Source organism: Vanellus vanellus (genome assembly GCF_965231255.1).
Source record: "Vanellus vanellus genome assembly, chromosome: 5".
Taxonomy (NCBI): Eukaryota; Metazoa; Chordata; class Aves; order Charadriiformes; family Charadriidae; genus Vanellus; species Vanellus vanellus.
The window spans coordinates 79,986,795-80,011,604 of NC_138910.1; the positions used below are offsets into that span (position 1 = coordinate 79,986,795).

Sequence of the window (24,810 nt, forward strand, 5' to 3'; positions counted from 1 at the left end):
TCCTTCTTGAGTGGCAGAAAACAAATAAGCTGTAGTTTCCCTTAAACATTTTTTAAATTTCTGGCTTGAATTCTCACAGAAACAAAGCGAGCGCACGTGCAAGCTTCTTGCTGTCCTGGCTCGACAGTGAGACTTGAGTGCCTCCTCTTCCCTTGCCTCCGGCTTGAAAGCTTCCTGATGAAAGGATTATCTTCAAAAAATGGCATTGGCAGAAAAGGGCAGCAGAAGAGAAGAGGGAGTTGGAGTGATAGTAAGAACAGGGAAGTGCTTCAGGATTTATTGACAGCAGACTCTCCTGCGGCTCTCCTGTTAGCAGCTCTCAGAAGCACAGCCGTTGGGGGGGCTTTTTTTATTAGTGAGAAAATGCCTGTAAGAGAGAAATAGAAAGGGAAGAGCGGATTGATGCGGAGAAATGAGATGGAAACGGGTTTGTCCGAGAAACAAAAGTTGGTACTGGGTACGCACCGAGTGACGTGAGGAGTTGATCTTTCTGCGGGCGAGCTACAAGGAGTACACTTGGTCCTCACCTCCTTGGGCGAAGGTGTTTGAAAGTCTGTGGGATGACAGTTCCCACCTTCCCTTCCCTGGTCTTCGGTTGAGAACATCTAAACCACGTGAGCTCCACCAGCCCGGCCGCAGAACAGGAGACTGCTGTGGCTTCAGGGGAGGGTTGCGGGTTGCTGCCAGGAGGGTCGAGCAGAATAATGCTGCTGCGGAGCTGGGCGCTGGCCACGTCCAACGTGGTGTCCCTGCATTGCTGCAGAAATATTTGGGTTTTGGAATAAGCTGGATGTGGGAAGGAGGCTGGGTGTTTGTTTTGGGGGTGGAGGGTATTGTGTTGGTGGTGTCTGTAGCGCTTGCTTATGTAGTCATGGGCCGTGACCTGGTTGCCAGAAAAGCAGTCTCTGCCCAAAGGAATTCACGGTCTAAGACAATAGTTGGCTTGAGACAGACTGCGGATATAAACAGACTGGGAAGCAGTTTTGGTCGGGAGGGCAGAGGGCTGTCAGTGCACCAACGTCCTTCCAGCTGGGAAGATGGCTGTCAGGTTAGAAATGGTTTTTAAAAGTACTGACTTAATCTGTCACTCAAAACTCTTAATTTTTTCTTATTTCTGCAGTGACCTAGTTCTGTGAAACCGCTTACCTTAGAGGGTACGTTTAGGACGGAGCACTTGGTCTGCACAGGAGCTGTTTCTCTGTAGATCTACGTGTGTGTGTGTGTATTCGTTACTCTAAACTGAAACCACCTTTGAAAGAGGATAAAGATCAAACTAGGAGTTCCTCTAATCTCATATTTTTCTTACGTCTCTTGTAAGTGTCCTCACGTAGAGCTGACGAGGAGTATCTGTTGCACTTTGGATTCAGACTCTCCCTCAGCCTGAATTATTGTTCTGCTCTAAAAAGCCTGAGAGTTGTTAGTACATCTGGGTATTTTGGTGGTTTTTTCTCTCCTGCCTTCCTTGCTTTGCTCGTTTAGACTTCCAGGGAGGATAGGAAGACCACAACTTCCCCCAAATCCCCCTATCCAGGCTTTCCCACTGGACGCAGCATGTTGGGGGGGACTCCAAGCGCATCAGCCTCCTCGAGAAAGGGTTTGAAAGCCCTCTGCTCCTCCAGCCCAGAAGCAGGACCTCCTGTACTCCCCTCTAGTTTACCCACAGTTTCCAAAACCAGCCTGGCCTGTCCATCGACCAGGTTGTCTTCCCAAATGGCTCTATCGCTTCATTCTTACTGTAAAAAATAAAAATAATCCCATGAGTGTCTCTCTTTTCCCACGTGAGTTTTGCAGTTTAAATAATCCGTCTTATAAAAAGCTCTGGGCAAAACATAAATTTAAACTCCGCTCTGTTCGGCCTCGATCTCTCAATTCTTTAAATGTTAATCTTGGCCCGCCCTGCGCGCAGCCTAAGAAAGTGGGATCAGAGTGGCGAAGTTGTAGGTGTTGGAAGGGAACGGAATTTGCACCGCAGACTCCGGGTGAGCCACGGGAGCGGAGTCTGAGAGAGCCCTCGGCGCAGGCAGCAACCGCAGCTTCTCCTCGGAGCAATGTGTTAAGAGGGGTAATAGAGCTCGTGAAACTTTCGGAAATAAAGAACGCTTTTTTGCAGTGTTCTATTGGATTTTTATAATACAAAAAGAAAATAAACATTAATGTTGGGGAGGGGAGGAAGAAGAAAGAAATAGATACGTTTCTCTTTTCTCAACACTTAAAAGTAATGCTTCGCCAGGTTTTTGTTTCTTGATACCAGGTGACTTTTTTTTAAAAAAAAAAAAAAAAAAAAGTCTTGAAAAGGTTTTCTTTGATCTTGGCTTGAGTTTTCCATTTGGATTACTTTTAGCCATTACTACAAAACAGATAAGGAGAGAGTCTTTATTCTTCAGATGGAATCACAGCCGACTCGGGTTAGTTAGATTGAGAGATCTGTCCTCGCTGGTATGAATAGTCCTTTATTTATTCGACGACAAAATCTTAACCCAGAGCCAGTGCAGTATGTGATCAAGATTCCTTGGAGTGTTTTGTTGGTTTTTTTTTTTTTCTCTTTTTTAATAAACAAGGAACCAGTAAATCTCTCTTCTTCTCATCCTTCAAAGTGCCGAAATGTCTGTTTCGAGTCAGGCAGCTTCAGCAGAGCGCTGTTCCCCGGCAGTGTGCAGAGATGGTACCAAGTTGCTCAATAAATTTTGTCTGTGCCTTATTCAAAGTGATGATCGTGTAAAATGTGGAGAGCCTCGGGCATGTTCCTTACGTTGCTATACTTCAAACTGATGGCTCGGATGAGTTAAAATAGTTGGGAGGTATTTGAGCAGATGAGTTAGAACCCCCCCCCTCCAAATCGTTTTAATCGAGGAAGCGGGGCTCATTCCTTAAAATGAAAGGTTTTTTTACTTCTTTGCCCTTCAGAGTCAAAAGAGCTCGCGAGGAGCGAGCTGGGCTCCGTCCTGGCTCCTGCCAGCAGCAGAATTTTAATTGGGCTGGAGCTGCAGAGCCTTTTATTTTGGGTGAAAACACATGAGCCAGGATACAGTTTGACTCAGAAAATCCTGGAGCAGATTTGTAGACGTGGAAAGTTAGAGAATGTCTTTACTTGTAAAATAAACACATTCTCTTTCTGCTGTTGTTTCTGGGGGACGCTAAAGCGTCTTCATGATGGTGATTTTGAACGGAGCTGCGTGTCCGAGAAGAACTGCGGTATGTGTTGCGCAGAAAATGAAACTTCTCTCTTTTTTTGCGGGGTGAGAACCGTGAGGTCTGCAGCTCAATAGATGTAATGCTAAAGAGGAGGACTGAAAGAAACTCTTTTATAATGAGCAATTATGTTCAGTAGTTCCTTTTTTTTTTTTCACTGACTGTTTGTGCTGTTCTTTGAAGATTAATTAGTTAATGATTTGACTGTGCTTTGAAGATGTAAAGTGGTATCTAGAAGTGCTAAGTGTTATCATATCGCATTCCCTTTGAAGTTTTATAAACTCTATCACATAGGGCTTTCTTTCTAAAAGTCCTTTTTGCCTTGTGAGATACTTATAATGCGAGAGAATGATCATTTCAAATACTTGTTAATACTTTCCAACTTTTTCTGTCTGCAGCAGGATTTGGGGTCAGATAGTGCTGCGTTGTAAGCAGAGGGGACGGAGGCAATGCCACTGCCAGCTCATGGGCTGCTCCCAGGTGGCCCTTTATATCCCCAGTCTGTGTCTGGAATTAAGGCATTCCACGAAGATTTCTGCATTTGTGAGATTTGGACTCTTGGCTTCCTCCAAGTAGCGTGGTATCAAGACTGGGTCTTCAGTTAGTGGTGATGCTCATTTTAGACAAACGAAATCATTGCATGTGCTCAGTAATACACAAAATACTTTGTAATTTGTACTAGAACGGGGAGATGGGTACCTTCTTACACGTGCAAGAATAACTTGAAACCTGATCAGAAAATGAAAAAATAAATTACTTTTTGAGTTAAAATGGGAAGCACAGGTCGAGCATATGGCACTGGCCCAGGTTGCCCCGAGAAGCTGTGGCTGCCCCATCCCTGGAGGTGTTCAAGGCCGGGTTGGACGGGGCTGGGAGCAACCTGGGCTGGGGGGAGGTGTCCCTGCCCGGGGCAGGGGGTGGCACTGGATGATCTTCAAGGTCCCTTCCAACCCAAACCATTCTGTGATTCTCTGTGGAGCCTAGAAAGCAAGTACCAGTGAGATGTCCTGCTCACGTTTCTGCTAGTGCTCCCAAGGATGTAATTTTGACAAATTTAGCCTTTAGCTGAAGGCTGGGCGGGCAGCTTGCCTTATGGGATGGTTTTTTGTTGGGGTCTTCTGCCTGTGTAACCCGTCCAGAGGCTGGCTTTGCTGGACGGAGGAGTGAGAATAAGGTAGAGGCAAGCAACTGAGGGAGTGGAAAGTTTGGGGTAAAGTGAGGTTAGGCTAACAAAGAGCATCTGCTGGGTGTCCTGGCAGGGACCAAGAAACGAGGAAATATCTGCAGAGCTTTAGTGGATGGGAAATTAAAATGCACTTAAAAAGAAAAAGTATGTCTTTTTCAGCCATGGCTTATCTGCTGGGAGATTGGCTGCTGTGGTCACAGGAAAAAGGAAAAAAGGAAGAAAAAAGAAAAAAGAAAAAAAAAAGGCAAGGAGTTACGATAAAATCGGTAGTCTCAGGGGAGGGGATTATTGAACTAACATACTAGCTGAAGGAAAATATGAGCAGAACTTTGTGAAAAGGAGGAAGAGCAGAAAGAGGCACCGAGGGTGTGAGGAGTTCGTTTGAGGTTCAGAAACAATTGTTTTACAGGGAAAACAAACACTTTTAAATCCCGATATTCTCGTGGGGAAATAAATACAAATCATGGCCTTGTGGGAATGAGAAGTTTATCATTAATATAGCAGTGATTTACAAAAAATCCACAAAACTTTATAATTATAAACTCCTTTATTTTAATGCTGTTGGTGAAATTAAACTGGAGGAGTTGTTTCAGCCAGGCTTTCAATGAGTGTTCAAATACCTGATTTGAAAATACTTTTTTTTTTTTTTTTTTTCCCCAAGTTCTGAAACCCATAACAACAACTTTAATACCAGAAGCATAGCTTGCTTTATACAAAGCAAAACAGCCTCCATCCTTCACCCCCAGGACTATGAAGTCCTGGTGGCTAGACGTAAAAAGAAGGATTTAAATGTTCGATACTCTCTTCTCCCTCCTTCTCTGTGAGGCAGCGCAGTCACATGGAGCAGCAGTTCAGCCGTAGCGGTGGTGTGCCTGGACTTTGGTGGCCTTATTTACGTCAAAGTGTAAATTGTATTAGTTTTTTCTAAGTTTTTTGTATCGCAGTAGAATGGATTATGTTGATTGTCATATACTGCGGAAAGACAGCGTTGTTTAAAAAACAACAAATGTAGAAATAATTATGATTTTTTAATTGTTTTTTCTTCCAAAATGTTGATGCTTTTAAAGGAATTTTTGCCAACCTTTTCTTTGCAGCTTACTAAAGGGTTATGAGATTCTTTCCTGGATTCCCACAGCTTTGGCCGTGCAATGCGCTCCTGCGCAGGAGCGGTTGTGTGGGCTGTGAGCACCGGTGCTGCGCCGCCTCCGAAGGGTCGGGCTGCCAAACCCTCCGTGAGTTCAGAAATGAGTCTGGGTTTTCCCAGAAAAGGTTTCAGAGGGGAAAAGAGGATGGGTGCTTTGGGAGGGGATGAGGAGAGGAATTTCTGGTAGTCCTAGCTAGAAAAGCTAGAAACTGTGTGGGTTAGATTTATTTTGCTTTTAATTGGAACTGATTATTGCCTAAAGTTTTCTGTAGTGCCTAAATTGGGCAGTATTAAAATTTCACGTTGCTTTGTGTCCCTGCTACACAGAAACCATTGTCCTTGACCAAGAAACCTACTCTTTGTACAAATCAGAAATGGTGCTACTGAACTGGTATCGTACCAGGTGTAAAACCAAGGAGGACCTTGAGTGAAACAAACAATAGTCACAAATGGGACTGTTTAGTTTGAGGAGGAGGAGGCTGAGGGGAGACCTCATCGCTCTCTACAACTATTTGAAAGGACACTGTAGGGAGGTTGGTGCTGGTCTCTTCTCACGGGTAATTAATGACAGAGCAAGAGGGAATGGCTTCAAGCTCCACCAGGGTAGATTTAGACTGAACATTAGGAAAGAATTTTTCACAGAAAGAGTGGTCGGGCATTGGAATAGACTGCCCAGGGAGGTGGTTGAGTCACCATCCCTGGATGTGTTTAAGAGACGTTTAGATGGGGGGGGGGGGGGGGATATGGTGTAGGGGAGAACTTTGTAGAGTAGGGTAGATGGTTGGACTCGACGATCCCAAGGGTTTCTTCCAACCTAGACAATTCTATGATTCGATGATTCTAAATTTGTTTGACTTTTGGTTGCAAGATCATGGGTGGTTTCTTTGGAAGCGTGAAAATTCATGAGAAAAAAAGATTCCTGCTCCCAAAAGCATCACCAAGGCACAGGGGAGAGGGAGAAACAAGCTTTGGCATCCTTGTTGGGGTTGAATTGGTCTTTTGGAGAAGGGTGAGAAAGCGAGAGGTGTGAGCAGAGTGTAGTTCTGGTTCCCGACTCAATCATTAACCCACTGGGAAAAATCTCATCAACCATTTCGCGTCTTGTTCTTGTTCCTTCCTCCGTCCTCCTCCTCATCTCGTCCATTGAGGCGCCAAATTCTCCAAAGCTCCAGTCGTGCAAAGCTGCCTCTTTGTACGGAGTCCAGCGTGGCGCAACCAGGATTTCCACTGGCAGCACGGTTAGGCACTGTGGAAATAGAAAAAAAAACTGTGGCAAAAGGAGGGGGAGGAACCCCCAAGACTGTGGTTTTTACAGGGTAATTACGCTGAGCTGAATGTGGAGAGAACATGGTGGCTGCAGCCAGACTGGGAAACTCGAGAAAGTGCTAAACTGCTGAGCATGTTGAACTTAAACTGTACTCTACGTGGGTATTTTGTCGTGGGATGACTGGCCACGGTTTGAGATGTGCCATGCGGTGATTTCCAACCCAAACAGTGGTGTATTTGATAACGACCGAGATCGGGGAGATGAAACTGTCTGGCCTATTTTCAGCGCCAATCCGAAGGGAAATGCCTCAGCAAAAGGTGAGGCACTCTAAATCGGAGCCCCCTCTGCCAGTTCGGGCAAGTTTTATCAGCAAAGAACATGAAGGGAGAAGCGGCAAGAAAATACTTTTGGTTGCTTGCTTGCTTTTTGGGGGTGGAGGGGGTGGGGGTGGGTTAAAAATGCATTTTAAGCTGATATGATCCATTTTAACTCTTAGGTAAAAACTAAAGAATTCAAACGTTTGGGTTTTCAGTTTGCTGCAGAAATCCCAGTGCCACCTCTGCCTCCGGTGATTCAAACCCCATCGTCCCCACCTGGGCTGCGAGCGCTCGGGATTTCCCGTGCCGCTACACTCTGTTGGTTTAGCTTGCTGTATTAAATATCTTTCGAAGTTATTAGCACCCTGGGGTAGCTGCTTTGTTTAATTGTTGGGTTTAGTGGTGTTTTGTGTTTTTACTGATGCGGTCGGTTTTGTTAACATTGCTGAGCTATAGCTTTTGAATTCCTCTTACTGTTGGCGCTAAGCAGCGCTTCCTTAAAGATTATTTTAATAGGGAAACAAGCACATTTTAAACAGAATGAACGTGATCTATAAACTACAAGTGGGTTTGAGGTCTGCACCCTGCAGTTTTATTCTGACCTCAGTTCCTGCCTGACTTCACCACTTGGGAACACATAGTTCACCTTCTCTGTTCTTCACTTTTTGCCCATGCGATGAGCTGCTAATAATCACCTGCCACGGAGGAGCTTCCGAGTGACCTGGAGGAAAGTTGCTATGTAGCTGCTAAGGACTGTTATTATCATTCTTCCTGAATTTTATGATCTTGAAAATGGGAACCTGATGGAGATGCTCCTGGTGCGGATGGGTGGAACCAGCACGGAGCCAGCGCCCGCCCGGGTAGCGCTTGGAGAGTGTGACCACTGCATAACCCTTTGAAGGAAGGTGCTGTGTTTTCCCTAAAAAGTGACTGTTTCTCCTAACAAGCAGTACTTGAGGGGCCCACAGTTCGCTAATTAAGGCTCAAGGATAATGAGAAACTTGGAGGAACTCTTGAGTCCCAAGGGTGTGAGCTGTACCTAGCTACCCTAACACAAACAGGAGAAAAAGAGGGACAAAGAAGAAAGATTCTCCCCTTTTTTTTTTTTTTTTTTAACCTTTTCAGCTATTTCTGTGCGGTGAGTTTTTCCTTGACACACGGTTGTGTGTAAAACTATTTTTATTAAATAAGTGATGTTAACTGATTGGGTTTCAGGGCTGTAAGTAGCAAACCTGCTTAATATTATAGTTTTATTTTGGTGTAAAGAACACACAACTATTTTAACATTAGCGTTTTTTCTTTATGAAAACCCCATGTGAACAATGTCTTGATCATTACATGTAAATGTATGTATGTATGCATATCACATATAATTGCCTTTAATCTTTTCCTTCCTTGCTCCTGCCTTGGCTTCTTGGGCCCCAGTTAAGAGTTTAGAGATTCAGGAATTGTCATCACATATTAAAAACAAAAAAAAAATCTGTCAAGTCCAGTGTTAAGTTTCCAAAAGCCTTTAACTGTTTGCAAATCAGACAGGAAGCTCTATCAATTCTCAAATAGAGCTGCTGGTAGTTGCTGTTGGGACCCAGGATATTCTTCTCCAAGCCCAGAGAGAGGCCTTGAATAAACGTCCCTCTGAGTTTGACCTCCCTTTGTAACTCTACTTCATTTCTCGTTTTTCCTCTCCAACCTTCAGTTCTCGCTGATAATCTGAAGTCTAACCCAGGAATTAAATGGCAATATTTCAGCTCGGAAGAAGGCATTTTCACCGTTTTCCCAGCCCACAAGTTCCGGTGCAAAGGCAGCTATGAGCACCGCAGCAGGTATGGTTTGTCTCCTTACAATTTAGTGGGCGAAGCACTACAATTGGATTCCTCAAGCACTGATTTCATTTCAGCATTAGGCTTTGCCAAGATGACAACATTCACGAGTAACTTTCAGTGGGGTCCCTTGGGTTTTCTTCGGTTTGTTTTTTAAAGCACCGGTTTTCACTTCTAAGACATTTCGAAGTAAAATGGAATTACATACAGGTTGCTCGCCTCTCCCAAAGCAAATAAGCTGTAAACAGCAGTAACTTGTAAATTGTAGGTCAGACTCATACTTGACCCCCAGTAATAAAGTAGTGAATGTGTATTCTACTGATGTGGCAGGTGAATCGCTTTGGGGAGGGGGGGAAGGCTGAGAGGCTGAAAAGGGCATAGGTGGGAGTATTTTTCCAGTCTCCACCCGACGTTCAAGTGGCACATTGTGGATAGGAGGGAAGCAGCAATAGTGGAAACTTAGTTTCTCCTAAGAAAACTGTATAAAAAAGAATCTAATGGTGACATAGGTTTTTTTTTTCTCAGGGGAATATTCCTATTCTGTAGGCACGAAGCAGAGCAGTTGCCGTCGGTATTTTTTTCCCTAGCTTTTGCTGTCAATATCATGGGACTGATCAAGACTCAAGGGTGGAATCTTCTGAGAAAGTATCTCTGGTCACACGCTAGCTCATTGTACCGGTTAATCAATCTATGCAGAGGAAACGTCAGCACATCGGGGCACGTTTCTGCGTAGCTGTAGTGGTTTAACCCCAGCCGGCAGCTTGGACCCCGCAGCCATTCCCTCGGCCCCCTTCCCACCCAGGAAGGGTAGAGAGAAGAGGGAGAAAAGGAGGGGAAAGGAAATAGATCTCGTCAGTTGAGATAAAGACAGTTTAATAGAACAATAATAAAAACGGAAAATTACAATAATAATAATAAAAATGACCGAAGTCACTCTCGCCGCCTGGTGAATTGGCACCCTCCCGAGCAGTGATGGCGAGTACCCACGCCCTGGCTAACCCCGTTTATATACCGAGCGTGACGTCTATGGCATAGAGTATTCCGTTGGCCATTCCATCGTTCTGTCTAGGCTTCTTCTCAGCTTCTATGGGAAGCTGAAAAAAAATCCTTGAAACTATAAACATCACCTGGCAACAACTAAACCGGTATGCATTATTGACGTTCCTTTCATACCGAATGTGAAACACAACAACCACTAGAAAGGAAATTAACTGTGTCCCAGCTGAAACCAGGACAGTGGCTGAGTGTACAGAGACTAAAAAGGGTTTTGATTACTTGTCCCCCTTGAGCAATCGAGTATTTACAGATGTTATCTTCTATGTGTCATCAAAGCTTGAAGCATCTGGCCTTGACTAAGTTTTCTGCGGTCGTGGAAAGGGGTGGTCTGAAGACCTGAACGCCAGGGGTACCCCTGTTTGATCAGAATTTTGACATTAAACTCATTGGTAATTTCATCCGAATCACTAAGTCTTGGTCACAGTTTCTCCATGGCTAAATAAGGGCTATCTCTTTGCTAGTATTTACTTCAGAGGGTAGTTTGGATGGATTAATTAGTGAATACTTCAGTGCTTTGAAGATCAAAGGCCCTATTTAAGTTCTAGGTATTAATACCAGGGTAGAGCTGCAGGCTGGTTTACAATCAAGAACTGATTTGTGCCAGTTGTTTATTGCAGTGCCTTGTCTAAAGTCTTCTGCATTTCCTTCACTCTTATTAAGATTTCTCTGGCTGCCTTTGATATAAAAAAAAAATCACATCATAAAACTCACACTTGACTCTTAACTACTTCTGGGTCTGGACTAAAAAAGGGAAGAGAGTCCTGTCTCTCTTTAATTCCTCCTCCTTGCTGAACATCTTCCTAATTTGTTCCAGGTTGAAACCTTGGCGTGAGAGCTTGTGCGATCTTTCACACGTCTCTCACAATATTAAACTGGATCTGAGCACAGCTTCGCTGAAAATACGTAGGGTTTTTTTTTAATGTTAACACAAATAGACTCACGGCAGCACCAAGAGCCTTCCCCAGAGCTAACTCAGATTGACCACGGGGTTTAAAACTGCGCAGACCCAACGGGTTGTGGAGTGCGAGCCGTGTGAAATGCACGCCGGGGCACCGAGAGAAAACCCTTCCTTGGCCAGAAGCCTTCCCTTGTTAAAATAAACCCAACACCCCACGCTAACGCAACTCTGCACAGTTGCACAGGTTTTTACTTGTCACGTAACCAGCAAATACCCACTGTTGCACTTACTTGTACACGCGAGTAAGGTTCCCGGCACCCAACGTGGAGCACGAGGCATTTCTTGCTTGTCAACGCTTAACCCAAAACTTGATGTGAGCCGCTGCAAGCAGTAATCCCAAACGCTGCTGCTGCGTCAGCAGAATTGTTTATTCCTAGCTGCAAGTGGTTGCTGTGACAGGGGGGGAAGGATCCAACGCCGGATTTTGGTTAAAAAAAAAAAAAAAAAAAAAAAAGTCAGAAAGAGAGCAAAAGCGAGGGCCTTCTCTGTATGCTCAGAATTTCACTTCATCTTTCCTAGCGGAAGTTTTCATAAAGGCAAAAATTCCTGTTATAATTCGTTGTTTCTTGGTGGGGTGGTTTTGTTTTTAATTCGCATCTAGTTTCGCTTGTAAATCTTTTAGAGGAAATTACAACATGACTCAAGACGGTAGTTTGGGTTTTGTTCTCCTTCAGGCCTGTCTACGTTTCTACTGTTCGACCTCAGTCCAAGCATATCGTCGTCATTGTGGACCATGGGGCTTCGGTCACAGAGACGCAGCTTCAGATTGCCAAAGATGCTGCTCAGGTTATTCTGAGCTCCATAGATGAACACGATAAGGTAAGCTTGAACACGATAAGGTAAGCTTGAACACGATAAGGTAAGCTTGAACACGATAAGGTAAGCTTGAACACGATAAGGTAAGCTTTCTGCACGCAATGAGTATATTTTCATTGGTTTCAACTAGCTCAGTGTTTTCAGTTCTCATCCAAAGCGGTGTTTTTGACGTGTGGTCCATGAACTCATGGGGATCTGTGGTCTACCTCTAATGGGCGATGAAGACTTAAACTCACTTTTGGAAGCCTGTGTTACTGCAGGGGTAAAATTTGGGGATCCGCAGGCTGACAAAAAGGGAAAAACCACCAATCTAAGGCAAAATTTTGTTTCTGAGTAATCTTTAAAGACTCCTTCATCTTGGCAGAGACTGTAGGTGATGGTCAGCAGTGTGATACAGTGTGCAACCAGCAGAACCGTGCTTCCAGCCTGACAACTTCTGAAGTACGGGATTGCTTTGAGCAACTCATTTTACCTCTGAGGCTGTCTTTTTGGCTTGTGAAGATGGAAATTATTTATTCTGCTGCTATACTGGAGTGAGCTGAAACTTAATTAGTGTTTGGAAGATTCCCAGACAACCATGATACCAGCAAGGAAGAGATAAAGCAAAGGGTCAAGAAATCTGGATTTTATTTCTTGCTCTGCCACAGATACTGTAGTTGACAAACCGGTAATTTTTGTAAGTAGGGGTTACAACCAGGTGCCCATAAAATGCTTCTGTAGGACAAGCAGCAGTCCCCAGTTCGGTCTTCACTTTCAGTAGTTCTCTGTTAGTAGGACCTTGATCGTTCTTTCCGCTTGGCGTGTTGGTTTTTTTTTAATAGGAAGGGAGTTTCAGTCAAATCAGGTTGAAGAATAACTGATAATAATCTTTGCCTTGTCATTAATAGTACGGGAAAAACAGTCCTGTGCTTTTAGAGAGTTTTAATACTGTAAAGTAATCCTTATAGTTTAGCAGCATTAATAGTACTTTAAGTGTCAAAAGTATTTGTCTAAATATAGACCTATAATGAAGAAAATAAATTTAAGACATATGTTACTTGGTCAGTAGCCCAGTGATTATGAAACCTGTTATACGGGTATATAATTACTGCTTAATTCTATGACTGTCTTGCATCAGTCATAATTCATAATAAAGTATGACACTCATTTAATAAGACTGGTATATTATGTTTATATTAATGCACGCGGTACCACTACATGCCTTAACTTATTTACAGGATAAAAATTGATGGTAGGTTTGGCTCGCTTTGACCGAAATATTAAAACATAATGCTTTGCTTGTGAAAAGTTCTTAGAGGTTTTGTGTTTGGGTTTTTTGTTTTATTTTCTCTATGCACTCCACTTTTCTGCGGGCACTCAAGGCTCTCCTGAAAATGCTCTCTGCTGATTTTGGTTTTGGTTATCTCTAGTTCTCTTAGGCTTCTGCCCAGAACAGTGTATTAACTATTATGTACGAGCAGAGTGAAGCTGACTTCATCTGAGAAACAAAGACCGAAGTCTCTTTTTCTTGAAATCACCCGAAGTCTAATCCTTTTCAAATTTGATGGATTTATGCCTCAAGCATTTATTTTTGAACAATTGGATTTTAAATCCACGGAATCTCTTCAGTTGGCTTATCATTGTGTTTTCTGTATCGGTGCGTAAGGAATTATAAATGGTAAGGTAATCCAATATAGTTTCTTCTCTTTCAAGATCTCTGTGTTAACCGTGGCAGACACAGTAAGAACCTGCTCGCTGGATCAGTGCTATAAGACGTTTCTGTCTCCTGCTACTAGTGAGACAAAAAGGAAGATGTCCACCTTCGTTAGCAGTATAAAGTCATCTGACAGCCCTACGCAGCATGCAGTGGGATTTCAAAAGGCTTTCCAGCTGATACGAAATACAAACAATGGCACGAAACTCCAAGGAAGTAAGTCCCTTGTTGTGCAATCCTGATTATTTCTGAGGCTTGCAAATGTTTTCCTACTTGACATTCTCACTTTGACAGAGGCCAAAGGAGTGTAGGAGTGTCTTGAATATATATATATATATTATTATATATTATATTATTATATATTATATTATATTAATTATATTATTATTAATAATGTATACATAATAATATATATTAATTATATATATTAATAATATATATTATATATATTATATATATAAAAAAATAAAATAGAAGTACATGTTTTCATTAAGTAGCATTTCCTTGACTACAGAATCATAGGATGGTTTGGGTTGGAAGGGACCTTCAAAGGCCTTCAAGTCCACCTCCCCTGCGATAAGCAGGGACATCTTCAACCAGACCAGGTTGCTCAGAGCCCCATCCAGCCTGGCCTGGAATGCTTCCAGGGATGGGGCATCTCCCACCTCTCTTGTCAACCTGGGCCAGGGTTTCACCACCCTCAGTGTGAAAAATTTCTTCCTTTATACCTTAGTCTGAATCTCCCCTCTTTTAGTTTAAAGCCATTAACCCCCTGCTAAAAAGGCCCTGCCAAAAAGCTTGTCCCCAGCGTTCCTGTAGCCCATTTAGGTACCAGAAGGCCACTATAAGGTCTCCACGGAGCCTTCTCTTCTCCAGGCTGACCCCCCCCACCTCTCCCAGCCTCTCCTCCCAGCAGAGGGGCTCCAGCCCTCCCAGCAGCTCCGGGGCCTCCTCTGGCCCCGCTCCAACAGCTCCGGGGCCTTCTGCTGTGGGGACCCCCCGAGCTGGAGGCAGCACTGCGGGGGGGTCTCCCCAGAGCAGAGCGCAGCAGAGGGGCCCAATCCCCCCCCGGCCCTGCTGGCCACGCTGGGGGGGTGCAGCCCGGGGGGCGGGGGGCTCTCTGGGCTGCCGGCGCACATCGCCGGCTCCTGGGGAGCTCCTCATCCCCCAACGCCCCCAAGCCCTTCTCAGCAAGGCTGTCTGGAATCTATGAGTGACCGTCGAATATGGCCATTCCCTTTTATTTTATTTCACTTGCTGACTTTCTCTTGAACTATAAAATTGCAGAATTAAATTGTCTAATAATTGAATTATTTCCCAAACGTGTGCGGAGGGGTCCTTTTAATGAAAATTACTGTTGCTGCAGGTTCATTGACTTATTGCTAAAACATACGTGTATGGGTAACCCGCCTAACTGGAATCCTACGGAAGTGGCCTGTTTCTTAGGAAAAAGGGGTTTTTGAGAATACCAATTATGGGTGACATTTTATGGAATGTGAGGTTGGCCTGGCTAATTTTTCCTTCATCTAAGAATATCCTCCTGAATTTTGCTGTATGCGTTATGGGCTTTCTCCTTCCCATTTCAAGATTGGGGGTTTTTTGTGTGTTTTTTGTAATGAGGATGTGGTGAAAGATGTGGAAAAAGATGGATGTGAAATTGAGTGGCACGCTTGCTTGCCAGGAAGCCGTGGAAAGCAAATTCTTGAAGCTGTGCTCTGAGTGCTCGTTGGAGTCGAGTGACATTGCCAAAATTGTGGCAGGGTGGAGAAAGCAGACCGATGTCGATCGGTTTAGTCAATTTATGTACCGCGGATCCCATAGTTTGGTTCTGTGCCCGCTCCAACGCGTGCAAATTCTTCATTGTCCTGAAGGGCACCAGCTCAGAACAGAAGAAATCAAAAAAGAAAAGTCCGGGAATGAGAGTGGTTTGGAAAGACTAAGGAGGTGTGTTCCTACTTCATGTGACTCCTTCGGTTTATAAAATGGTGCTTTTGCTATTAAAGGTTCAGCCAACGTCTGAACTTTAGGCCATAGATAGAGTGAGGCATTTATCCGACTGTACACTGCTTAGCTGAAAGATCGGGTTGTCGGGGGCGGGGGGTTTTGCCATCCTCTGGCAAAATGGTGAAAGCGGTGCAACTTTCTAGAAAATAAAAAATAAAAAAAATAAATATCCAACGTTGCTTAAGCTGGCTGAGATAGGATGCATTAGTCATCAGTAGTTATTCCAAGAACATCAGCTGTAGGATCTTGCAGCATCCTCCTACGGATCTTGTATGTTTGGCACTGTTTGTATAATAGGGTTAGAAGGTTTTGACATATTCTTCGTTAACGTGAAAACGCATACTTTTGCTGGGTTTCATACAAAACAATTATTTTGGGGCACAAGTACAGAAAGTTAAAAGAAGAGGCAAATGCTTTGGATTTAGGTTTTCTCTAAGCATGAAAGATTTTGAAGACCTAACGTGTATGTAGCAAATTTCAGAATTCATAGGGTGAGACACAATAGGTTTGAGAAGAGGATGTTTATAAAACGTGGCTCACTTTCATGTAAATAATCTTTTCATCTTTTTAAAAAGGAAAAATAAACCTAGAAAAAAAAAATATCATTCATTTCACTGTTAATTTTCTAACATCCTGTTCCTGGAGAACAATGTGTGGGTGTGTCGGGGAAGCTGTTGAGATACAGCCTGGCTCCCGAATTCGCCCTGGAACAGTTAGAAGGGAACTACTGGTATGAGATGGAAGAATTGTGCCGTTGAACACGTCTGAATTTCCTGCCTTATGCCTGTTCCTATTGCAGTCCTGCTCAGCAGACCCTCATCCCAAAGCGTAAGAAAATGCTCTGCCACCACCATTCCCTGAAAAAACTCTAGTTCGATAGGTAGGTTGAGTATGCGTGTGTATATATATATAAAAAATTGCAGTGTATGTATATGTTACATACACACATGCACACTATCGATAGATGCAGTAATGGTACGCTGAATATAAGGGCCTTTTCCAGCTATCAGGTCGGGTATCGCATAGCGTAGGATGATCAGCTGCTGAATGAAAAGATGCCCTGTTTAGCACTGGTCCCTAACGCAGACTTAGGTGTGTCTTATGTTATTCCTGCTCGCAAAGCTTTTAGGCTACAACATCAAGTCTGGCTGCAGTATATAGTAGCTATGCTATAGCCTAGGAAACACAATAACAATTTTCCTTAAACTACAGCCATAGCTATACTATTACCTGGCTGTGCTTTTTTTTTCTTCGTTTTAGCTTCCAAATAAAAAAAGGCAGAGAAATACCCCCAAATTAACAGCTCCTCCTAACTTGTTTGCATCAAAAGCCAATTCTGGCTGAAATTCTTTTCAAGTCACAATTACAAAACGTACAAGTCAGAGCATTCATACCTATTTAAAAAAAAGAAAAAAAAAAAAAAAAAACAGCAAAACCACAAAAAAACCCAGATGAGACAACAAAGTTGGTATATAACCAACTATCCCCATGTGCTTCAGGTTATATGGTGGTGTATGATCCCTACAAGTGTCTTAATTATATGCATAGAATACTTTTAATACTGAGATATGATGTGATGAAAGAGGATGGTGTGTGAGCAGTGATTTACCTGCGCAAAGGCCTTCACCGAGAACATACTCAGCTTGAAAAACGTGTTCGGCTTCAGGCGAAACGAGCCGATGACGAACGGCGCTGTGCTGTGTGGCATTGCTCAAGCGTCACGCTCTAAGTAAGCTACACCGTACGAAAGCCTCGGGTGCCCTTCGCCCTGCGGCGTCCTCCAGCTGTCGCGCTGCAGGTCGGGGACTACGTTGCAGCAGTGCTATTGCAGGCGCAAAGGAGCAGTAGTGGGTGAAAAAGGTCTTTGGCCGGAATTTGGGGTGCCCGCCACCGTGCTTCTGCGGGGGCTGACCTGCTCGCACGGCCAAACCCTACTGGAAGGGAGGCTGAGGAGGGCCCCGTGGTCAGCAGGGGCAGCGATGCTGAGCCCCCCGCACGGCTCCTGCGGAAGCAACGGCTGGGAAAGCACCGTCCACTTTTCACGTGGCTTTTTCCACTCTGCAGAATCGCAGGACGGGAGAAGAACAGTGGGTCAGGAGACAAAACTTGCGGGTTTTTTGCCCCTGTTAAGCCCTCTCCCGGGAGTTGGAGCGGTTCTGCAGCACGCTGGCCTCGCGCGCTCCTGCCTGGCTGCAGCCAGGCCAGAAGGTGCCTGTGGGGTCTGCGCGGGAGAAACCAGCCCCGGCGCTTCTGGGTGGCGGAGAGGCACCGAGGCAAACCGGTGTTTGTTAAATGCCGTGAATCGGAAGTTTAATAACGAAGGGTATAATTCATAAGACGGCGGTGTGTTTTTTCCGTTGTAGATTGCTGTGAAGCTCACAGATGAAACTGTTGGCAGTCCGCGGTTGTAAGCAGACGTAAGGGCTCTCACCGCGTGACTTTCCCGAGTTAAAAATCTAATGCACTTTCTGCTATATGTATATAATTCTTTTTAGATACCGATATGGTCATAATTTATCTCTCGGCTGGGATTACGTCAAAAGATTCCTCGGAAGATGATAAAAAAGCTACTCTACGTGTCATCAATGAAGAAAACAGTTTCCTCAATAACTCAGTAATGATTCTCACTTACGCGCTTATGAATGGTGAGAATTGTTTTTGTATTTCCAGTGGATGAAAGTTCCCTTTCATTGTACAGCTAGTTTATTAAGCTCATCCAAATGTAATTCCACGCCTTATTGGGAGCAGCTTGTTAATGGATTTTTGGCCCGTGTAATCCAGAGGCTGCATCCAGATGTTACCTCTGTGGTGTATAAAACCGTGTGCCACTACAGGCTTATATATCACAGTGCAGCTGCTCAGGATATCAAGTATAGTTGCCTAAATTGTCTAATGGCAACCAGACTGAATTAAATTTGATAACTATTGCAACCGTAAACCTTCGTGTTTCCTGGTGCAGCAAAAGGAGAGTATGTGTATGCGACTTCTCTTTCGGTCATTAGCCGAGGAGCGTGAATGTAACATCAAAAGTAATCTGAAATGCTTTGATAACTTAGGACCCAACTTAAGACTGAATTTAACTATGAAGATCATACACGCAGTAGTTTGGCATTCTGTGCTTTTTCCAGCAAAGCATTTTCGGTAAGAAGGCTAGATGTTGTATTACTAAAAATTGCGCACGGACTCTGGCCAAGGAAGCTAGTGCTTAAGCTAATGTATCATTTGCCTGTAAATTTAAATACTCGTTTGAGACCTAATGTGTACAGAAGGCTTTGATTTGTCTGCGGGAATTGAGCCCGAGACTTACGTAAAATGTGAAACTTTAATGTTTAAGCTAAAGAACAAAGCCCGTTATCTCCAAGGGCGTATAATATGCTCCCGGTCCTTTATGTGGACGAGCCACCGGTGGAGAACAAAGAGCTGTCCTGTGGATTTATGGGTCACATAAGTCTCTGTTAGAAGATCTTTGTTTAAAGTGGTGATGTGAACAGCATGTCGCATGTTTGCACCGTGCAACAGTATGGGAGAGTAAATTTTGTACTAGCTAATTACTTTTCCTAAACCAGACTAGTCTTTGAGCACTTTACCCTCTCACTTAAATAAGTATATTTGGTCCCACAGTATAGCGTATGTGTTATTTTGCCTTTATTGACGGTTCTTTGGAGTAAGATACACAAGTCTTGATGGAAAGTAAGCTGCTTCTATCTCCTTCCTTGTCTTTCTCGCATCCCTGTTTCAGAGGGAGTGACGGGTTTGAAGGAACTGGCCTTTCTGCGGGACCTGGCAGAGCAGAACTCGGTGAAGTACGGGGTGCCGGACCGGACAGCCCTACCTGTGATCAAGGGAAGCATGATGGTCCTCAACCAGCTGAGTAACCTGGAAACTACAGTTGGCCGATTCTATACAAACCTCCCCAACCGAATGATCGACGAGGCAGTCTTCAGTCTGCCTTTCTCGGATGAAATGGGAGATGGTAAGTGCTTACATTGAATTTAGATATAAAAATGTAAGGTATTAGGTGCCCTTTGCTTACATATTCTCAAATATACGGTAGTCTTATCAGGTGATGCTTTTAGGTGTATTCCCGAGGCAAGTATAAAATTCGCCTTTCATGCCAGTAGGTTTTTTGTCTGCAGAAGACCTGGTTATGATGAGGGGACTGGAGCATCTCTCTGCTGAGGAGAGGCTGAGGGCCGTGGGGCTCTTCAGTCTGGAGAGGAGAAGGCTGAGGGGGGATCTCATCAACGCTTACCAATCCCCAAAGGGAGGGTGCCGGGGGGTGGGAACAGGATTTTTTCTGTGGTGCCCAGTGACAGGACAAGAGGGAACAGGGCACAAACTTGACCATAGGAAGTTCCATCTAACCCTGAGGAGGGACTTCTCTCCTGTGGGGGCGGCACAGCACTGGCACAGCTGCCCAGAGAGGGGGGGAGTCTCCCCCTCTGGAGCCATTCCAAACCCGCCTGGACATGTCCTGTGCCACTGCTGGAGGTGCCCCTGCTCTGGCGGGGGGTGGGACTGGGGGAGCTCCAGAGGGCCATTCCAACCCCCACCAGTCTGGGAGTCTGTGGAAAAGAAAAAAAAAAGTGGTAGTAAGTTATGGAGTAGGTAGATTTAGGTTGGATTCTCAGGATATTGTATACATTCTTGTGTATGTATACAGCACCCATAATTTAATTTGTGAAGGGAAGTCCTTTGTACATGAGGGAAGCAATCTTGTCGTGTTGAAATGACAGTGGTGACCGTGCTGTGCCATTGCAGCGTTCATTCTTGCAGTACTTCTGTACGTCTTGACATCTCACAGGTAGGCCCAGGGGACCGCATAGGTCCCCACAGTGGAAGAGAGGAAAAAGCTGTTAGCGTTTGAGCCTCCCTTTTCTCCTGTGCCGTGGACATGACTTTGGAGTCATCCTTCCTGCTGGAGTTGCCTTTATTCTGTCTTTGCACCCCAAGCAGTGGCTCTTCAGAACGAGTTCGGCATCCCGTCCCCGCCGCCGGGCTGCAAAGACGGGGATGCCGGACCCTGGCAGTCAGACCTCTAAGAGGGGGAAAGCAACCAGCTCAGCGAATGGCACAAAGACAGTCTATTAATTGTTGTCCAAAACTTGCTATCCTTAGCTCTTCATTTAGCTTCCGCGCGCTTGGTCTGCCCCCAGCGCTGGGCGGAAGCGGCAGCCTGAGCTGGCCGGTGATGGCCCGGCCCGGCTGGAGTGAGAGAGACGCTGAATTCAGTGGAAGCCTGGTGACGGTGTTTCCACAGGCTGTGAATGCGTCCTGAAGAGTATCTTAACGCAGCAGATGTCCGCGGTCCGGTTCTCTCATCAGTTTCTAATTTACGGAGTTGGGGTGGGGAGGTGCGTGGATCTGCACTTTCACCTTAAAATTAGATGCCACGTTACCAAACACTGTGCGTTCAACTTGATCTGATCTCACCGCTACATCCAGTAATGGAAAGACTGAATGTGTAGGTACCGATGGAGACTTCCGGGAGCGTACCAGCACGCGTGTGAGATGACACACGTGCAGGAAATGCAGAAATTAGTTCAATTTGTGCTCAGGGTCAGCAGGCACTGCAGGGCGATGCTGTTTGAGTTCTGGCCAGGGGCAGGTCCAGGAGGAAGAGATTGGGCTCGGGCTGCTCCCACGGTGCCGGCAGAGCTTCCCCGGCTGGACACGCTCCCACTGCCCGAGCTACGACTTGCTTAAGCGTCACCAGTTGTAGACTGCAGTGCTGCTGCTCCTTTTACCTTTGGGGTCTGGTGCCCTCCCTAAAGCTCAGGGTACCCGCTTGGAAGGTTGGAGCTGTAGGGCTGCCCCTGCCAGGTCTCGGGCAGCTCACCTGACACCTCCCTACTGCTGCTCCGGTGCTCCGTAAAAGAGACGTGACCATCACAGTGCTGTTATATTGCTTTGACAATTGAGCAAATTCTGTAGTTCTTCAGTCAGGACTTTGCACGTCCTTAGTCTCAGTTAGGACGTAGGAGTAGTTGAGCGTTAACGCTGAATGGTTTTCAAGGGTTGCCGAGTTCAGGTTGCACATTTGCCTTGTGAGTTGAGTCCCAAAACAAATTTAAGACTACTCCTGAGCAAATCTCTTCTGAGTCAGAACCCTTGCTACTTCTGTGTTTCCTAACCTCAGGAATTAAGCTGTATTATTACCCTCTCACAAAGCCATATCCCAGCGTAATGGAAAGTGTGAGCAACGGAAGGATTAGAAATGGTGCAACAGGGGAGGTTTGTCTCACATAAATATCAAAGTGTACTTAAAAGCTTCTACGTGCAAATGAATGTTATATTGGTTTGAGGGGAAAAAAGCCACTGAATTTCCAAATAGTGGTGTAGAAAGTAAGAGAAATAAGGTATTACTGAGAGTTCTTACCTCAGGCACAAAATGTGTCTCAAACCATTGTGTAATTACGGGTATGATTCCCAGTACAAGTGACCATACTGGGATTTAGTTAAGCAGAGGAGGTTTAATATTCTGAGTATGTGATTAGATGAGCAACAGTTCATCCCTGTTGTTGCTTTACAAGTACAAATTCTCTTCCTCCTTCCTCCCCCTATTTTTTAAGTTGTCTTAAATGATGTTAAAGGAACAAAATACTATCTTGGCTTTTCATGCAAATGCGTTTCTTATCTGTAAGGCACCCACTTGTAGACTGACAAAACCCCCAAAACACCAATTGTGGTGTGTATCTTAATCAATTGATTAAATGTACCTTAGGTCACTATCAGAAACATAGAAATTAACTAATTGGGGAGAGTAGCTAAAAACAGCCGGACGTGACAGATAACCTGCTCAGCTTCCCTACAGGCGTGCCAGTTTTTGTCCATATTCCAGCAAGGAATACTGTGTAAAATTTAACGGTATAACACTTTGAAATGACAAAGCGCATGCTCTCTTTTCCCTAAAAATAATTAACTAGATATTATTGCTGATGGGTGTATGTTATTTCTCTCACTCTAAGGCCTGATAATGACTGTAAGTAAACCGTGTTACTTTGGAAACCTGCTGCTCGGGATTGTTGGAGTAGATGTTAATCTCGCATATATCTTGGAAGATGTCACCTATTATCAAGACTCCTTGGGCTCCTACACTTTCCTCATTGATAATAAAGGTAACTTTTTGGCTCGGATAATCTCTTCTAGTCCCACTGAGGTCATTAACCATCAAAAGGAAGCTCTTAATTATCATGTCTCCAAATAGTCTATAGTAATGAATGGTAACATTTATTAAAAGATTAATTGCGTGCTGTTTGGTTAGTTTTGCCTAAGAGTTGCTGGAGACTGTAGGTGGATTCATGACTTGAAATGTCTGTACTGGAGTTTTGATGTGGAAATGCTTACTTGCTGTTGAGATTTTCGACGCGTGCAACATCCGAGGTGTTCTGGATGTGCAGGGCAAAAGGCAAAACTGGGGTATATGTGTGCTCAGCTCTTTTCCTCTGATCTCGGCCTCTTTTTCTTGCTTGGTTCTGTGAGCTGTCTTCCGTTTGCAGCTTACCCATTTGCGACTTCTCTGATGATAATACTGCTTGCTTACTGACATTTGTTAAGCCCTTGCAAAAACTGTATGTAGTCACTGTATTCTTTTCTTTTTTCCCCCCTACAAATGTTCATCCTGGGCTCAGTTGTTATAATTCGTTCAACGTATGGATTTGTGTCTTTATTTTTTAGGATACACTCTTATGCACCCATCCCTCACCAGGCCCTACCTGCTGTCTGAGCCGCCGCTTCACACAGATATTATCCATTATGAGAACATTCCTAAATTTGAGCTGGTGCGACAGAACATCCTTAGGTAAGGAATCCGAGTTGCAAGTCCAAACATTAGCAGTCCTTAGGGCACTAGGAGTATTTCTAGAGGAGTTTTAAGACAATATATGGTAAAGTTCCTTTTCCTACAATATCTGGATACTCAGATGGAATTCCCCTCCCTTCCCCCCTGCCCCCACAAATGCAGAACAGTTCTGGTTGGGTTTTTCCTCCAGCTTTCTTCATTTTATCGTTTGGTGTGCTAAGCAGTGGTTTCCACAGCTGATCTGGGAGATGCTCTTTCTAATGTCTCTCTTCCACGTCAGGAAGATTTTCTGCTATTTGGTCTGGGATATTCTTTATCATTTGTCTTACAGGAGTATGTGTTTTAACTCAAAATGGTGGTACCTGAGTGCACTTTCAGCGTACATAAACTCTTCCATCACCTAAGACAGAAAACATTTAGTCTCTTCGTATCTCGTGATGTTTCTATAAATGTACTGTAGATGGGTTTTGCTTAAGAGCTTTCTCAGTGTTTAATAAAATGCTGTATGTTATATTTGCCAACATAGCATTCCGCTGGGCAGCCAGATCATTACGGTTCCTGTGAACTCCTCGCTGTCTTGGCATCTAAACAAACTGAGAGAAGTTGGGAAAGAAGCCTACAACGTCAGCTATGCCTGGAAAATGGTAAGGAATAAAAGCAATGCTGTTGCAGGATGGCAGAGTAAGTTCATATATTGAAGAGTGTGTTAATGTTTTGAATATAGTGAAGCATGAAGCGTTGCTATATACTGAAGTGTGAAAGGTTTGAATTACTCAGAAACTGCATAAATGTGGAGGTTTTTTGTTACAGTGAAGTACCAATGAAATTACCATTTCAGGTTTGTTACCATGTCATCTTCAGAGACGCGTCTGTATGGATACGTGTGTGCTCTTTCTTCATGAAGGCATTAATTTCATAAGATGTATGTAATGTAGGGTCACACAGGGATTATACTTGTGCTTTCCCAATGGAAGTACATCTGTACTGGTCTGGATGTCATACTGCAAGCCAGGTGACACGTAAATACCTACCAGCTGTAGGTATCTGAATACGGTGCTGAGGCAGTGGTGAGCATGAAGTCATTCTTTTGCTTAATACTGTTGTTATGTTTGGGGCAGAGTAATACGATCCATTAATTAATGTAATTGGGAAAATTTCAGCTTCTCATTCTGATACTATCTTGTTTCAGAGTGGTATCAGTAGCCAGTAATGATGTTTGCTGTAATTGAACGCTTTTCTTGCAAACATTAGTTACATTGAAGCTTTCATTGAAACTGCATAGGGTGTATATGCAACAGGCTATATTGCCAGTTGTAAGAGCTCTAGAGAGCTTCTAGCAGCAGTCTTCCATTCTTCAGTTTTAACTTCTGAACATATCTGAACACTAATCTTGACCCAGGGTTTAAAATGGAATCTAAGGTTAAATATAATCCAGGTGAATTTCACTGATGCCAGAAATAATTGGCTACTTTTTTGCGCCAACAAACTTAGGAGTGTACTTGTGGATCATTTCACAGTATTAAGTTAAATCCAACCTAAAAGATTAAGCTGAGCAGTTT

At 44.2% G+C, this 24,810-nt stretch overlaps 1 protein-coding gene across 1 annotated transcript in view; it reads left to right on the forward strand.

The window, feature by feature from the left end:
- The window catches only part of CACHD1 (cache domain containing 1), a gene marked incomplete at its 5' end in the record, with an annotated part of 115,526 nt that overhangs the window by 68,738 nt on the left and 21,978 nt on the right, over positions 1–24,810 (forward strand). Inside the window, 8 exons of the mRNA XM_082483332.1 lie at positions 8,800–8,926; positions 11,612–11,756; positions 13,446–13,662; positions 17,946–18,095; positions 19,190–19,423; positions 22,419–22,568; positions 23,128–23,251; positions 23,778–23,895. Of these exons, the coding sequence (XP_082339458.1) occupies positions 8,800–8,926; positions 11,612–11,756; positions 13,446–13,662; positions 17,946–18,095; positions 19,190–19,423; positions 22,419–22,568; positions 23,128–23,251; positions 23,778–23,895 (1,265 nt within the window). The remainder of the gene's footprint in view (positions 1–8,799; positions 8,927–11,611; positions 11,757–13,445; positions 13,663–17,945; positions 18,096–19,189; positions 19,424–22,418; positions 22,569–23,127; positions 23,252–23,777; positions 23,896–24,810) is intronic.